The sequence below is a fragment of the Trachinotus anak genome, unplaced genomic scaffold (assembly GCF_046630095.1).
Source record: "Trachinotus anak isolate AG129_WGS33_773 ecotype Australia unplaced genomic scaffold, CSIRO_AGI_Tana_v1 ptg000012l, whole genome shotgun sequence".
NCBI lineage: Eukaryota > Metazoa > Chordata > Actinopteri > Carangiformes > Carangidae > Trachinotus > Trachinotus anak.
Genome location: NW_027273863.1, coordinates 12,163,786 through 12,181,519, shown reverse-complemented (window position 1 = coordinate 12,181,519; position 17,734 = coordinate 12,163,786). Strand labels below are relative to the sequence as shown.

General features: G+C 41.9%; 1 protein-coding gene and 1 long non-coding RNA gene across 2 annotated transcripts; one reads left to right on the top strand and one right to left on the bottom strand.

Moving 5' to 3' along the window:
• Positions 1-1,245: 1,245 nt before the first annotated feature.
• ccl20a.3 (chemokine (C-C motif) ligand 20a, duplicate 3) lies at positions 1,246-2,406 on the top strand. Its single transcript, XM_071491439.1, has 4 exons — positions 1,246-1,404; positions 1,581-1,689; positions 1,842-1,916; positions 2,036-2,406. Exons 1-4 carry the CDS (start codon positions 1,332-1,334, stop codon positions 2,082-2,084), a joined length of 306 nt encoding a protein of 101 aa, XP_071347540.1. The 5' UTR covers positions 1,246-1,331; the 3' UTR covers positions 2,085-2,406.
• A 2,570-nt stretch (positions 2,407-4,976) lies between these two features.
• On the bottom strand, positions 4,977-16,345 carry LOC139629753 (uncharacterized). Its single transcript, XR_011693034.1, has 3 exons — positions 16,209-16,345; positions 8,968-9,028; positions 4,977-6,593 (listed from the first exon to the last, which is right to left on the bottom strand). It is a non-coding gene; the product is annotated as an uncharacterized lncRNA (long non-coding RNA).
• Between the last annotated feature and the right edge of the window lie 1,389 nt (positions 16,346-17,734).

Genomic DNA, 17,734 nt, shown 5'->3' with positions numbered 1-17,734 from the left:
GTGTAATGACAGACTTATAAAAAAAAAAAGGTTAACCATTAAGTACAGGGAAAATTCAGCCCCAGTTGTATCAGAGTGTGTCATCAGAAACTGAAGTCTGAACTAAGGTGAGTACGAAGGACTACAAAGGCACTGATATCTGTAGGATGAGTTAAAAATAAACGTTAGACTGTATAAAATTAGTATCCCTGTGGTAAGATTTGGCTTTGATTTTGGTTGGTGTTTAAAGAAAAGTCAATATCATCTTATCAGGACGGCATTTTTGTCTCACGGTTATGGTTGAGCAGAGACAATGATTAAGTTGAGTTAAAATGTTCTTGCAACAATGCATTATCTAAGAAGCACGTCGCAGGAAATAAATAATGTGCAACTCAATCTTGGTGCGGTTTTGGTGGAAAGTTCATCATGAACAATTTACTGACTTTACCTATACCATGACCTATTTCAGAGGTCCCATTGCACCTTTTCCCCTCAGATGCATGGGTCTTGAGTATATAGTAAGAGTTCCTCTGACCTAGAAAAGAACCTTTGTGCAACCTGAAAGCAACCCACTCGTAGCAGCCCACATCAAGCAGGAGCATAATGAGGTCTTCAGTGAACCTTCATCCTTCATCTTCTCTGAAGTCTTCAAAATGTCAAATAGTTAAATATATTGTGTCTTTAACAGTATTAAGTGCATGATGAGAGTCAGTGACACACCTTTGTAACCTCCCATGCTGCACTGGTTCAACAGGACTTTTTGTTTTATTAAAGGTGTGGTATGAGAAGACCTAACGTGTGGACCAACACCTATGATTCATGTAATTTATGTATTTATATACTAGGTGACATGCGAAGTGATACTAAACTTTTCTATCCTGTTTTGTTCCATATTCCTTATGTTACTGTGCTAACCACAATTCAGTATCATAATTTTATTTAAATTGACAGATGCTGAAAGATCATACTGGTTGTTTATCATCACTCCTCTGCAACTTGATCTTTAAAGACTTTTTTAGCATCACAACATTTCTATGTGCTTGGAGTTTTTCAACTTGATAAGACCTGTCCAAAAAAAATATATATATATATATAATATACACAAAAATAGTTGTCCCCCCCCCATCTTCTCCTTTTATCACTGGGGAAAATGAGGGGAGTTTCTGTGGTGGCGTAATATTTGTGATGAGGGCAGATCTTAATCTTTTTTTTTTCCGGCTGGAAATTTCCTGTTTCTCTAAAGATTATATAAGGCTGCTTTGATCAACACTTTGTCACTCTCTAACTCCACCTGTGGACCGGGCGAGACAACAGTTCAGCTCAGAGTCACTGCTGCCAATACAGAAGAAGACATGGTGTCAATCAAAGCAACAGCAATGGTGATCACACTCGCTATGTGTCTGCTGGCAACCGACACGTCTGCAGGTGTGTATTGGGTTTCCTCTACTGTGTCTGCCTCCATCTTTTTCTTTTTAATGTTATTTAGTTGGTTTATTTTTTTAGTTTCCTGGTCATTAGACAAAGACCACAGAGTGGTGGATGTATTTGTTTTAACTTTTCTCTTTTCCAGTGTCTGATCAGTCTTTTCTCTTGTTTCACAGTGTATCATGAATGCTGTCGAAGATACATGAAAACCAAAATACCATTTGCTGTAATCAGGGGGTACTCAGTCCAGACATTCACAGAGCTGTGTCCTATCAATGCCATCATGTAAGTATTACTAAAATTATGTTCATCACCTGCTTCTGAACAAGAAAATAAATAACACGAGACATTAATGTTTTTGATAAGCCTGTATATATTCATTTTATTTATTTATTTTATTTATTTATTTTTTTGAATTTTATTTTATAATTCTACAGTTTCCACACAGTGAAGGGAAAAGCGTGCACCAATCCTGCTTTGAAATGGGTGATGGACTATGTTGACCGTCTGAGGTAAGATTTCTCAAAGGGACTGATGCAAAATAACTGGCAAATACAACTCTGCAGTACACAAAAACGTATTTTCACAACAGCAAGAAAAGTAATAATATTTCATTTGATCATCATTGCAGGAATAAAGCACAAATGGTTCACAACAGGACCTCAAAAGTGCAGAAATAGACCTCACAGATGAAGATGTCTTCCTGCTTTTTGAAGGCGAGCCAGCGGAGCCCAGCTACAGCCAACAAACAGTTTTCCATCGCAGTTTTGCCTGTTATCCAGTAACCAGTGATGTTTCATGGTTTTATAATTCACCGAAGTCCTGCTTAACAAAAGTGCTGATTGTAGAAACAATGTCTTGTTACTCAATACAAGCATCAGCTCAGTTATAAGAGCATCTTTTAATATTATTTTTATATTATTTGTGTATGGGAGATTTTGTATTTGTACATTTTGTAAAATGCAAACATTAAAGTTTTGTTAAGGAAATAATAATTTGTCCAGAGTCTCTAAATGAAAACTGTGTTTACTGTTGAAACAGTTATAACTACAAGTGCACAGTTCCCCGACAGCATACCACCTGTTATCTATTCCTATCTGTTTATCTTCTCACAGTGAAAAATTCCTGCTCTGGAAGTTTTGTGTGTCGTGATCAAAATCTGGCAAATAGTTAACACAAGGTGGTGAAAGTCCTGTGACCTCAGCAGGAGGAAGTCATGGGAGCTGTTTATTCAACACAGACAGCGGAACAGGTATTTCCATGCTGACACACTGGCTACTTTACATGCTGACATCAGCTGTGATGAAGTGTAAAGCTTTGTTTAATTTGTAGGTCATAGTGTAATTTTTGCATCTACTACCACTGCTGTAGTAGTGTGTCCTTTAATTGAGGAACTATAAAATCTGGAAGACCTATTTAAAATCTTTTTTAAAAATACCTTAAAAGGGCAAACACTCTTGACCTGAGCCAAGTTTTCCCCTAAATGTCCCCTTAAATAGTTAACAAAACACCTTCTATTACAATTCAAGTCAAGTAAATTTTATTTATATACTGCTAATTCACAGCTGTTATCTCAAGGCACAATGTCATGTACTAGCCTAAATCTATTCTGCATTCTGAATGAGGTTCCTCATTTTTTGGTTGCATCATTATATCAAATGGAACATTTTGGAAAAATGTCTTGTTTTATTTTGATTATTCAAACACATTTAATTGTACTCCAGCATGACATATTTGATCATGGACAACCTTGGAATTTTTTATGGTAAGTTTATGATTAATGATCAATTATGGACATGGGGCCATCACATCTCCCTTACTTTGTTAGCTTAGCAAGATTGAACAACAATCACTGTGGCCACATGTGACAATTATGAAACGATGGTTACAGAACCACAACCAGAGGTGTATCAGTGGTATCAGTTACACAGTGATGTCTATCTTTAGTTAGTGTGTTTGGTGCATTAAATTGCTGCTTTTCATTTGTAAAAGTTAGACTGTGCTATTTAAAAAGTTAAAAGTTAGAGTTCATTTTGAATAGATTTAAAACACATACACTTTAACGCTTTAGCAGAGAGCAGTGCAGCTTGAGGCAACAACAGCAAACAACAGCTTTCTACATTCAGATGAGACGGGAAGCAGACGTGTTCATTTCAAGATTAATCAATTGTCTTCCTTTTATCTTGAAACTCTCAGACTGCTGTTAATTACAGCTAAAGTGTTTATATTGACAAGCTATGTATTTCAGTGCAGTTTGCTCAGTGTAAATAATGAAATTATAGAAAAACAATATGTGTGCTTCTGTAGTCTTGCTAGAAAATAAAATAATTACTCAAACAGACTGTGGACAAATTAAAATGGGGAAATTGTGTTTTTTTTAATGAATTTGCAGGCAGGACGCAGCATCACCCCATTATGAAATTGTCTTGCGGCCACTATCTGGCTCTTCAGCCAGTGATTTGAGACCCTGCTTTAATTAGCACTGGAAGGTCAAACTGAGCCTAATAGCCTAATAACACAAAGACAGGATGTTAAGGGGTTACCTTCAGTCTATTAATTAAATTCCATTTCTGTCCTTCAAACATATTCATTTCTAATACTAATAAAGTAACAAATATGTAGTTCTTATGCAAATAGGTAAGTAAAACTTTATTTATACAGCAGTTAAACTATATAAAACTAGTGTTACAAAGTTCTCAACAGTTACAAAAGAGATAATAAAAATAATCTGAATACATTTTTAAATCAAAGACAAGGAAAACCTTTGTTAGGAGCTAATTATGTATAAAATAAAACAGGTTGTGCCGTGAAAATAAATAAGATGTCTACTGTGGTTTGCTTTTTGCTTTCATTGTGTCGTTTCCACAGAATGAAGCCTCTGCTTATGCATGATGTAAAAAACCCTTTGAACACTAGATGGAGGTAGTATCACTTCAAAGATGAAGTGCTTTGAAGTAACATTTCAGTGACACTTTCTTTTAGGAGTTTTATTTGTAAGAGAAAATGTTCATCACACAGCGTGCTAGTGTTTAGAACTGGATCACACGATGATGTGGGCTTTTAATTGCATCTTCATACTATTTTCCTTCACTTTCAACACTCAAAGGTTTGCACAGCAGAGCCCATGAGTGGATTTCAGGTCTTTGAAATATCATTTTAGGAGTTTAAGCTTCTAAAAATGACACTTTTATCATAGATGTGCTTCATGCCCAGTCCCTGGCCATCAGCTGTAGCTGCTGGCAACACCAACAAAGCTGAACAAACTGAGCGTTTTCTCCTGTCGCATGAGTCCATCCCAAATGACAGTCCGAAGCCACGCTTGAAGCCACTATTACATCACCTCCACTGTTCTGCACCACTGCACAGAGTGCTTTTCTATGAATAATACAGAGAGACTAGGGAGAGAGGGACATGGGGCATGGTTACTAAATGAGAGAGGGAGTCCATACTGTTGGACAAAGAGTGACAGAGTTTACAGAAAAATGGAGTTGGATGGTTATTCTAGAGTAAAGCATCACTACATATGAGTTATATGTGTAATTCACACAGTAAATAACCACATCAGTCACTAATGCCTGGGTCCTGATTTAACTTTATTGAATTACTTAATGAATCAGCCATAAAAACTCACAGCAAATGAGAACATAAAACATATTCCTATAAAAAAAAAAAAAATGCGTGAGCGATGTGTTTACACTACATGAATTACTGATAGAGGGCACAGCGTCAGACAGTTGTTACAGAGGGGTACAATGAGCAATGGCAGCAGCGTGGCCGGTCCCAGACTGTCTGAAGGAAGACAAGGTTATAGACTGCGTTTTCCCATGAGGGAACAGGCTTTAGTATAGAAGGAAAATAACATATTGCACTCTGAGATTAGCAGACAGGTTCTCGATCATAGCATACTTGCACACACACGCACATGCACACAGAGGCACGCAAGAAACCAGACAGTCTCTTATGAAACTCAAACACAGATAATGAGACATCGTCCGTCAGAAAGGTGAAAACAATTTTCTTTCTGCATTTGCAAATTGCTCATATCCTGGCAGCACCCAGAAGAATATTATATAGAATATACCAAAAACTAGATTATAACTTTGCTGGTGCGATAATCTTTCTGCCTTTTTTATTTCCCTTGTCCTCTTTCTCTTTGTCAGCTGCTCATTCTTGCTGATTCTTGCCAGCACAGACGTGCAGTTAACACAGAGTTAAGTGAGCTCGGTATATAATTAGACAAACAAAAAAGAGAGGGATGAAACATCCAAAGGAGAAGAGACTCCAAATGATTACACATTCACTCCGCTTCCTTCCCCCTTGCTGCACACATAACCACCAATTAGAGGAGAGGAGGATGAGGACAAGCAAGCAGCCCGAAGTCTATTTGTGTCTCTATCTCTCTCTCTCTCTTTTTCTCTCTTCCCCTGAAGACTCCCAGCGCCGGGGTGGGAGAAAATAGAAGTGAAAAACAAGAAGTATATAAATAAAGAAATCAGAGTGTTTCACATCCGGTCGGCTGATTGGCTGGGACGCGAGTCAGGCAGATCTGGGCCACAGTTGCACTCATTGTTCAGTGAGCTTTTCTACACAGTCCAACCCAGCGACAGCAATGAATGTTGATTGTGACCTTTGGTCTTTGGGTACAGTGGAAACAGAGTGTCGCTTCTGTGCATGTGCGTGTGAGTGAGTGTGTGTCTTCATCTTTGCATTTGCATGCTCCCACTTGCCCTTTTGTTCATTTTTTCCCCTCATTCTCGACGTCGTCAGAGCGAGCCACGGGGCACAGTCAACGGTCGATGGTTTTTTTGTGATCCATACCAAACTCACCGACAGCGTTGAATGTTCACCGAGGCAGGCAGGACAGCGGCCGTGACCGTGAGCCGAGCTGACAGATGAGGCAGGGCGAGGAGGAGGGAGGACAGACAGTGAGACATGCAGGGGACAGAGGCAGGGACGTCACTCAAACCATGGAGGTCAGGTCGCACAGCAGAGGGACATAATGGCAAAGGACAGTGGCAGAATGAGTCCACTGTCCACAGGGCGAAGACAGTTGTGGTTATGTTATGCACAGAAAAGATCATGCAGTGTGACTAAGCTAGGAGGACCTGCTTTACTGCATTACCACCACGTGATTAATCAGAGCAAGCTGATGTCTTTTATCCTCAGTTCTAAACTGGCCGTGACAGCATCTGAAACACAAATGAAGAGGTAACCGTTAGCACTGATATTGCGCCGTATTTTTGTCTTTAATGGGTCAGTTCACTTTGAAAACACATTTTCCTTTTGTAGTACCTAGTCATGCAGCTAATTTTGTATTCCTTTGTGCAGGGTTTTGACAGTATCTTTCACTCAGATTTCTTCTGCTGCCTCAGTGTAATGGAGGTAAGCGGCACTTGTAAATTAAAACATTCAACAGCAACTTGTCCAGAAACAAAAGTCCCACTTCCTCTAAATAATCCACAGAAAACACATCTCAACTGTTTTCATAGCAACTATTTCTTCAGGAGAACATAGCCCCGGTAAAAACTGAGGATTTCTCAAAGTAACTGTGACAGTGTTTTTGAAACCATTGATTTTGTTTTTTAATTTATTAAAACTAATTGTTCAATGCAGGGAGCAGCACAGATAAAATTCCATTCACCTCTATTGTTTTGTGGCAGAAGAAAAAATCTCAGAGACGAATATCTCAAAACCTGAGCAAATAAAACCAAAGCTATCGGCAAGAGATACGTTTTACACACACACAAAAACATACTGTTGCATTAAAAGTCTAAAACCCTCTCTCTGTGGATTGACATTGTTCAGAACAATATTTCAGAACCGTCTTCAAGGCTGCCATTGCTCATTTTTATGGATATTTAAACCAGAGAACAATGCTATGATGTCCTACTGTGCAGCCAAGCTTTTTTATACCGCAGCCATCGCCCAGCTACTGAGAGCTCCCATTGTCAGAAGCAGGCCATTGCTGGGGAACAACTACCGACAGTGTCACCGTTCTGCTGCACAGACAGAGGGGCTGACGTCAGGATGGTAAACGCTGATCTATGGTCATTCATGGGCTTAGGGTGCTGATGTCATCGAGCAAGCTAGACCTGCATCCATTAGTCTGCTGGGGCTGGCAGGCCAACGTCAAGCTAGCATGATAACACACTGGCTACAATGGATGAGTAATGCAGCACGTTATTGCAGCTATAATTCAGAAAGACATAAAATAGACAATTTGGTTTTTGTCTCGTGAGTGGGTTGGGTCTTTGAATTATCGCCTCTGTATTCTCTCGCGGCAGGCGTCTCTTTATGAATATGCAAAAATGTTCAAATTAATTTGTATGATCGCAGAGAAAGAAATATGTTAGACCGTAGGCGGAGAAATAATGTCCACTAATGTCGTATAATATTTACAGTTGCCCAGTAAATAACACAAAACGCTATAAAGTGTTTTTTTTCGGGTATGTGAACTGCAGCATGTGAACCAGAAGTCCCTTTTCTCTCAGGGTGAAGCAGAGCAGCTTCAGATAAGAGGCTAAATTCATAAGCCATATTACATCTTCCCTGCTCCATCACAGTCACACACACACACACACACACACACTTATACCTCACCCCACAATGAGACCTAAAATGAAAAATAGGAGGAGGGTCGAGGGAGAGCAGAAAAGGGGGCTTTGCCATGGCAACCCCAGTGTCAGCCAGCCATTTCTTCTTAATCCCCCCCACCCGCCCCCTCAGTTCAATGTCGCGCCCTCTGAGGGACCCCCTCTCTACAGCTGAATATTTCTTTTGTGTTGAGAGACTATGTGCGTATATGTGTGTGTGTGTGTGTGTGTGTGAGGGAGGGATCACAGAAGAGGGGGGAAGGTCTGGGGTCTGAGGTGGGTGGATGGTGGTGGTGGTGGGGGGGTCATAGCTAACCCGGTTTAAATGGGGGGCCACGCTGCAGGCCACAGAGTCTCAACATTACACCGGGGGTAGAAACCAAAGATCAAATCACACGCAGACACACACTCACACACACATGCACACACATATACATATACACATTTAAACACTATATTGATGGAGGGAGATAATCTTTTGAAATAGCAGATAATTACACCATATGGCAAACAGCCGGGCCTTTCCTCCCCGAGCCTATCACCGACTTACCCGGCACTTTATTTTTTATTTTTTTTCTTTCTGCTGTGAAACTCTCATGGTCTCTCGCTCTTGCCTGAGCAGGCCACTCTACATTACTGACAAAAGCGGTTTTGGAGGAGTGGGTGGGGAGAGGCGTCAGCTGCTAGACAAAATAAAAAGGCCTCTATTTGTTCCTGACAATAAACGTCCCCATCTTTGGAGCTCCTCCACAGCTGCAGCCAGATAGGCTTTCATTCCTAACTGCAGACTAATAGAGAGCGATGTCTCCTTCCTTCACTGTAAGCCGATTTAGTGTGCGGGATAAAATTGAGGAGGTTTATAGTCATCTTTTTGTGATACTACTCCACCAAGAATGTGACACATGGGGAATATTCAGTAATAGAGAAGCTGTTTAATGAAAATATGTTTTAATGATGGCGTGCAGTATACCTGATGGAGATGATCTTCATGGAGTCACAAAAGTCAGTATCGGGAAGCGCAAAGTGAGCTCCTACAGATAGAAGACAAAGACAGATATAAACACAGAACAGTTAGAGGCAAGAGACAGAAACTGAGACAGAATCCATTTTTACAGAAACAATAGAAAAAGCGTCACATTCTCTGGGAATCTGACCATCACAATGAATCTGATTTTCACTCCAAAGTTTCCTAATCATCAGACGATTAATGTCCAGTGCATCCTCCGGAAATCCCAAATCGCATTTCCCCTGAGGCTGAGCGGTGGGAGCGGGCGGAGGAAGTGCCGGTGGTGTGTCTCTGGGGTGGTCTGATGTGGCCGTGGGCGAGGCTTTAATGTAGCTGCATGTCCACTCCAGTGTATACTGTACATTCACTCGTAATGACTACCAGACCTGCAGTCTGTCTGTAGGGGCCCCACACGCCACCCCATGCCTACACATGCATATGCTCCACTTTAATGGCAACCTTCAGACTTCATTTGAAGTGTGCTGTGGTGCGCACACACACACGCACAAAACACCCCAGATTTTTCATAAAGGAGAAAAAATACGACTTTGAGGACTTCAGAGCCCTCAATGGTCTAATATTTGGCCCTTGTGGGTTGATTATGTAAAGGCATTAAATCAATTCAAAATATGTGTATGGCTGCAATTACAGTTTGGTTGCTTTGTGGTGGTTCTTTTTCAGCACATTTTCTGCATACATAGATGGAAGCTTGCCAAACATCTGGCCGTGATACTGTATATGCCATAGTCTACAGACATAAATATAGAGTCTAACTTCACTTGTACTCCTCTGCTAATTTATTGTGTTCCCTATCCTCATTTTATGTTGCATTTCTCTGTTTGAACGCACAAGCTTCAACAATTACAGAGAAATATGATCTCCTCCCTGACAAACACCTTCAGTGTACATTTCAACAACCGATACCTGAAGATTACAAAAGAGTAAAAGTGCTCTGTGCCAGTCTGGTCTATTAGAGAGCAAAGGGCACATTGTAACACAAGGTGCAGAGTCTGTTCAACAAGTGCGAGGACATAAACCAAAAACAAATGCACCAAGTTAGTGCCTTGGGACTGATTGGCTGGGTGGGGTTGTTGTGTGACCCCTGACCTTTTTAACCCCGAGGAATGTTGTCGTGCTGGTGCGTGTATTGTTCCAGCCTCCCTGAGGAGCCCCAGCCGAGCATCAGATGAATGTGAACACTGAATGTTCCTAAGGGCTTCCCCCCAAAAAAAGAAGTCCTCTTTCTTCCCCTAATCCTTTCTTTTCTGCTCTTCATCCTCAGACTTCAACAAACAAAAGGTATCAACAGGTCTGAGTGGGCTGTTGTTGTTGGCCCGAAGTGCACATGCACGCAGAAAAGGCCTCTAACGTGGGTGCCAGGCTGACTCTCCTCGCTGACCTAAATGACCAACAAAGATGCAGTAAAAGGCATCTAGGAAAAACCACACTCCAGAAAAAACCTTCCTTTACCCCATCACTCATCACATAAACCACTGTTTTTATCGCTCCACCGTCCAGATCTGTGTATCTTCAGGCAGTCTGAGAGTCTGGCTCTGGAGGAAGTCACCAGCAATAGAAGGAGACTGACAGATGAGAGGGCCAGACAGACAATTACTGGCCAGGTATGTCCTTTATACCCACCTAGGGCTGGTCAGAGGAAATGGAGGAATTTATGATGTCATAAAAAAGTGCCAGAAGAGAAGTGCCTGAGAACAGGTTGTCTCTGGAGCTGGAGCCATAAAAGACTCCTGCGGCTTCCGCTCCCTCCCCCTGGCTACCACCCGAGATGATAACGCTATAGACTGAGCGCCACTGGCTTAGAGCAGATATGCAGCAACAAAACATCGCTGTATATGTATCAATAAAGTCAAGTGTAAGCATGTAATAATGTGGTAATGACTTGTATATGAATGTGTCACTAAATAATAAACTATGTGACTGAAAAATCATGAAGTTGGAAAAAAATATTTTTACTTTTACTCAAGTCCTGTGCAAATGTCGATTTCTGAAGGACTTTATAAGAATTTATATTTCCATTTTGTGGTGATTTATAACTGTTCTCTATTAAATTTCAGCAAAAATGTTTGTCTTTTTAAGATTTGTTTGAAAAAAGATTTTGAGATTTTACACATCCAACACACAATAAGCTCATAAAACTTGGTGCATATCTAAAATTCTCCAATGGATTACATATTGGATTTCAAATATACTCACATGTAACAAATCTGAACTTTTTTTTGTTTATTTAATACGTAAGTACATTTTATGGCTAACATTTAGTTGTGTCCCCATAAAATTTCTAATGCTCAAGTATATTACATAAGTGTAGGATTTGAGTACTATAATAATCAATAATTTTATCACCAATACTAAAAAAATAAAACCTTAAACACAACTTCTAAATAAAAATACTTAATTACATCATCTACATCATTAAAAGCTTTCCTTGCGCACTCAGTCTGACTCTTTTTACAGTTTAAACCACAACAAAGTAAACCTTAATACAGGAAACATCTTTAGCAGGAGAGGCACCATCTGTCAGCTGAAACTGGGAAGGTGTAAGGAAGAGGAAGCCTAAAAACGTTCACTGTAGACATAAAGGACACCCTTTCCTCTTTGTGTGCACATTTATACGTACACACACAGCACTGCTGCCACTACTACAAAAAGATAGAGACACACTGTCACAGTCTCATTGCTTGTTAAAAAAAGGAAGAGAGAAGGTGGTTATTTGCTCTACAACCTCACTAAAGAGGTTTCCCATTGTAAAAAGGAGTGGCTGCACAGCCCCGTTTCCTTTCATCCCTCTCCTTGAGGCACGCTGCCTTTGTCTCAAAGGGGACAGAACAACCAGCCTCCCGGCTACGCTACACTGGTCAAATACCTGGGAACTACCACTGGCCTGGTGGGAAAAACAACAAGAGGAGGAGGAGGAGGAAGAGGGACAGAAAGAGAGGAGGAGGAGGAGGAGGAGGAGGAGGAGGAAGGGGGTAAGGTGTGAGTGTTAATCTGAGGTACGGCGAGACTGACCAGCTCATAGAGAAGAGCCTGTTAAATGAAACCTGTTATTAAATCTTAAAAGGAAAGAGAAGGAAGTTGTACAAAGCTGCAGAGAACCAAGACACCTGGTACCAAACTACACTTGAAAAAGATGTTATATCTGTTGACACTGAAGGAAAAATGTGACATATGATTTTACAACCTGAAATCATGACCAGCTGTTTTTGCCGTTCTTCCAGTTTTCAGTCAGTGCTCCTCTTTCTTCCTTATTAAAGGTAGTGACTGTATGTGTGCAATTAGGAACTCTGAGGTTAAGGAAGCGGCTCTTTTTCTTTTTTTCTTTTTCCCTCCTTTCAATTCTGAACTTTCATGCCTGCTCAGCAGAATGAAGGAAGTTCCTGTATACATGATACTGTATAGGGGTGAAGTGAGTTTAAGTCCTCCCCAAACCCGACCGCAGCCGGCTGAATGTAAAGCTTTACGTTCCAGTCCACACGGCCTGCCTCGGCAACCAGGCCTCACTGTCACACCTCATAAAGCAGAGCTCAAGCAGCAGGGTTGTGTTTAAAGCCAGGGGGAAAGATAAGGCAAAATAAGGACAAATAAGGAGGAAAATATGAATGCACCCATTCAAGAAACTGTAGAGAAAAGAGTGAAAAGCCCTCAACAAAAGCTCTTTAGCTGAAACTCTGATGGCATGTCTCCAGTACGCTGAAGAAGAAAATATACTTTCAGGACAAATTGCAGCAGGAAATGCAAGAAAGTGAAAATGCCATTGAGGGATTGTTAAGACCATAATCCTCTCTTCTTATTTCTAGTTTTTGCTTAGCTGTCGAGAGCGAAGCGAGGACCCACAAGTTTATTTTCAAATAGTCCACAAAGAATGCCTGTCATTTCCTGGCGTTCCCCACTTCCATATGAAAGCCCCCTTTCCTTTAGGAACAATGGGAAAGATTCCAAAATTTCCATGGGGAGTTTCTTGCACGGAGATACAATAGCAAGCATGTTGTGACAGAATTGAGACAGGCTGTTTCTCTCAGCTGTGACAAGATTGGCACTAATGCAATGTTTTAGTCTTACAGCCACCATACTTCACGATGAAAGCGGGCCACACAACAGCTGCACCATCTCATAAATGAGCCGAGAGTGAAGTCTAATGGCAGATCCGAAATCTGGCTTTGACAAGTCACAAGGAATATCTGCTATTTCTCATATCTTGGAAGCGTGGAGGTTGCTAAATCTTTAGTGTGAACCTCGAGATAAAAGGAGCTTTCGAATCATCAGGAAAACCGTCTGGTTTTGTTAAGCACAGAGGATGGCTAACATCAAATTATTTCAGCGAGCAGATGTTCTGAGTTTGGCAGAGTAAGTTTCCCTAACCTCTTAATTGCTGTTTTCTAATCCATAACTTAATCTGTAACACAGATGACACACACACAGTCTCACACAAGCCGTAAGAGCTTCTTAATTAACCAAAAGAACGTCTTTGGTCCTGAAGTGGAAAGGGTTCAAATGCCATGTGCTCCCGACCAGGCCAATGGGCTCTTGAAAGCCACCTGGCTTGACCCGAGAAGACCTGAGCCCTTGGCTAGACGAGAGGTTAGAGGTCATCTACTCATCTAGATGGGCAGTATGTTGCGATGCCTGAGGCAGGGAGCAGGGGTCTCCATTACCTAACCTTTCCATTTAACCCAACACCGCAACGGCACACACAGGGAAGCACAAACACATACATGTGGACAACGGGCTCCTGCTGCTATGAACTCATTCAACCCTTAACTTAATTTACCTGTAATGCATGAACACAAACCAAGTGTATCTGCTAAACAGCTGCTATAAGATTTGCTGTTTAGGATCTATAGGTGAACAATAAAGTTACACAAGCATTAGAGCTTCTTCTGTAAATGTAGTTAATTATCCCCTGGGAATCTACACTCTATTTAATCCAGATGGCTCAGGAAAAGAAATGCATTAAAGAAGTTTGCATATTGTATCTTAATGATTGAAAAGAATGAAGGAGAAGTGAGCGTGGAGGGACTTTTCTTCCTCCTCATTTGTGTGTTCAGCGTTTGATGGCAGCAGGGAAAGAACTGCTGGGGGTCATGTGACGGTGGGAGAAGTGAGATGGGACTCCCTGATGCTAACACTGTTAAGTTTTCAATGACTGGTGCTGAGTAGCTCTGGAGGAACAACTGTGATCATGTGGTTGAGAGCTTTTCCATTGTGATAGCAGGTTGCTTCTCGACATAATTGCCGGGTGCAGCTGATGAAACTCATCACATGTGATAATGAGCTACACAGGCATGATGATCATAGCTTCAGCAGGAGATAAGATAGGCCAACATCCAACCACCCCTCGGCCCACATTACACTTAGCAGGAAGACGGTGGCTTTGTTCCAGCCGCTCATCCCTCCCTGATAACTGTCTGAGAGCAACTCCAAACTGAATTAAACCGACGCACGCACTTGGACATTCACTGCTCTTTGCTGTGAGAAGGAGGTCACTGCTTTTTCTCTTCATGAGGGACAAAGCTAAAGTGAATTATATGTAACTAAGCCCTGAGATGGACGGAAGTGAGGCCGTCACAGCTGATCACATCAGCACCTAACAGTACTGTTCACTCTCTACACAGCGCTACATTGAGATAATGCTTGACAAAGATTTTTTTTTTTTCTACTAAATTGTGTAAAAGAAATTTAAGTGCAAGCAGTTATATGACTGTGAGCCTCGTGTCAATGTCTGTTTTTCGATAAAAATCTATGCGCTTCTTTTTTTCATTCAAGCACACTGAGTACAATCCACTGCCAGTAAAATGCAGTGCTGCACTAAGCGTCTAGACCCACTATATCCAGATGGCAGAAGAATTTATGGAGACTGCCTCATTAACCTTAAGGCATATTAGTGCTTGGCACTGCAAGCTGAGAGACTAAGCACGCAGTTTCTAAAGTCTCCTTAAAAAAAAAAACAGGAAAAAAAGCACATCTCAGCTGGTTTTAAACTACCTGCTGGGTCAGAACTGAACTGACTGCCACATTTGGCCACTGTGCTGAGTGTGTAACGCTCATGATTATCTGTGTTTATTTGGCCAGTGTGCATCCACTCACAGTGCCCACCCTGAAAATGGCAGTCAGGCTGTTTTTGCCATGTGCTACGAGCCCACATTCCGGGAGGAAGTCAGATGCGCAAAGACTGTTTCCGTGAATTCATGATGCGCAAGGCCATGCTTGTAGTCTGCTTGCACTACTCCAATTTCTGTCTGCATTTAAAAAAATAAAAAATAAAAAATACAACCATTTATGATGTGCACCACCTATGCACGAAACATCAAATATTTCAACTGCACCAGTCTGATCCAGAGCCTATAGCCTATTTATTTTCTGGCTACGTTACGCACCCATCCACACTGACGGATCACATCATGAGTCACGGCTTGGTGAGAGACGGGTGGAGGCTCTGAATGATCGCTGTCTGCTTTCTGCTCTTCAGGTGTCTCTCTCGGACCCTTCGGGGCAGGAGGGCTGCTGTAATGTCGATACAATGACAGATGGTCCACACAAAGCCGGTGCGCATTGTTCAGCTGAAAAATAATAGCCACCATTTATCAGTGTTCACCGACTTTCAGGCCCAATAGGAACAGGAGACTGTCTGATGAGTGAAATGAATCAAAGTTATATTGTCTGGGAGGCTCCTACCAGGATCCCACCGGGCTGCACTGGCTGTTCAAACATATGGTTGAAACTTTCCGTACACTGTGTACCATCGATGCGTCTCACTGGATTATAAAAGTTGCAGTGTGCATTAAAGGGATTCATCTTGCACAGGCCAATCGGAAATCACGTTCTCCCTCCGGTCAGACGGGTGTCCTTATGAAACCGCCGATCAAAGACATGCTTTTTCATCTGCTGGCATGTTGAACAAATTCACATGCGCCGATTTAAGAGACAAGAAGCCGCCTGATCGGTGCCGAGCGCCAAGCCAGACCCCATCCTATACTGTCACAAGAGTTTTCGCGTTCATCCCACGTACACTTTCAGCAGGATACTGACACATTCACAGACTAAAGAGACATCGTTGTCTTTTAACTAAAGCGACAGTTTGCACAGATTCAACTGGATTAAACAAAAAAAAAAAAAAAAAAAAAAAAAAATCCCACCTCTCTATTTTTAGCTTATAGTTGATGCATTTTACATGATGGCATACTTACACATTTTTTCCTTCAACCCCCCCCCCTTCCCCTCTGCTTGTCAGGCTGCAGGATTCACTGTCCTGGCGAGGTGGACTGATGCGATTTCTTCAAGTCTGCTATTCTCGCTCCCATCACCTCCATCCGGCACCAACTCCACAGCGACTGAGCGCCTGCCTCTCTCTGATCCACAGATTACGTCTGTTTGAGAGGCAGAAGGGAGGGCATCCGGTTTACAGGGATCGCCGGCAGGGCTGGGATTGGCTCAGAGGAGATAGCTTGATAGAAGGCTCGTCTGCCATTGGAGGTCCGGGCAGCGGGGAGGTGGCCTGTCGTGTATTATTCAGGAGAAACCGGGTGGGGAGTGGAGGAGGGATGGGGGGGCAAAGCGGCATATGCAGACAATGCCCTGTGTCTCAGAAATTCAGATTTCATTGGTGGACTTATCCTCTACAGTTATGGCTTCCAATAATCTCTTCATATGGCCTAACAGTCAAATTGGAGCACGTATGTTAAGTCTGTCTGTGGCAGCTATTAGCGATTATTATGACCTCAGAGTACTTAATATAGGCTCTGGGATAGCTGCAATATCCCCATAATGCAATTTCCTGTAGGAAAAAATGATGTAGTACACAGAAAACCCCTAACATTTGCACCATTACAACAGCACCCTTCTCTTTTTCTATGTTTGTCCTATTTTAAGATTAATAAGACAAAAATAAAATATGCCAGCCTAACCAGATGGAAGGGAACAACTATAAATAAATCAAACAAGCATTAGTTTTTATCATCAAACCTCAAAAAGTCTTTGTGTGTGTGTGTGCATACGACTTTCTGTATGTGTGTATCCGTCCATTGCATGAGTGTGTATGGGATCCCGAGTGTGTGTGTGTGTTTCTGCTGTATGTAGGCTACGAGAAAGCTGGAACTGCAGAATTTTCCACATAGGAGCAGGGGAGGAAATGGTGCATGGATAATTCTCTCTTCAGATCCTCTGGTACTAGCTCTGAGAGTACTCGGCTGAATCAATACTGCTCAAAGCTTTCTCATGTTCCCCTTCTCACATCAGTGCTACTGTCGGGAGGCAGCGGAGTCCGAGGCGGTACATTTTAGGTGTTTTCTGGAGGTGATGCTTTGAATTAAAAACTCCACCACTCCTTCTCTATAGGATTCTCTATGATTACAATACGGACTCACCCTTGACCTACAGGCCTCCTTGCACACATACACATTCACATCCATAATACAGGCTGTGAGCTGTTAACCTGCATACTGAGCCGGTGTGCGAGCAGGCAGAGAAATCCTAATAACCACAGTGGGGGCTCTTCCCTGACCAGTAGCCATGGTGATTGAACACATTTCTCCACACAGCAGAGAGGCGGTCTGTCTGTGCTGCACCACACAGGCCTTTATTAGGCCCAGACCCTAGGACTGGAAGGAAGGAAGCACCAAGTGGAGGATCACACCCATTTCATTGTGACTCTACAATTTTACGACAGCCAGGAGGCCGTCGACCACAAATTAGCTCTTTTTTTGGAAGACGCTCT

Coding starts and splice junctions, on each gene's coding strand:
- ccl20a.3 (XM_071491439.1), top strand. CDS start 1,332: ATGGTGTCAATCAAAGCAACAGCAATGGTGATCACACTCGCTATGTGT. Junction 1,405..1,580: donor GGCAACCGACACGTCTGCAG/GTGTGTATTGGG, acceptor CTTGTTTCACAG/TGTATCATGAATGCTGTCGA. Junction 1,690..1,841: donor TGTCCTATCAATGCCATCAT/GTAAGTATTACT, acceptor ATAATTCTACAG/TTTCCACACAGTGAAGGGAA.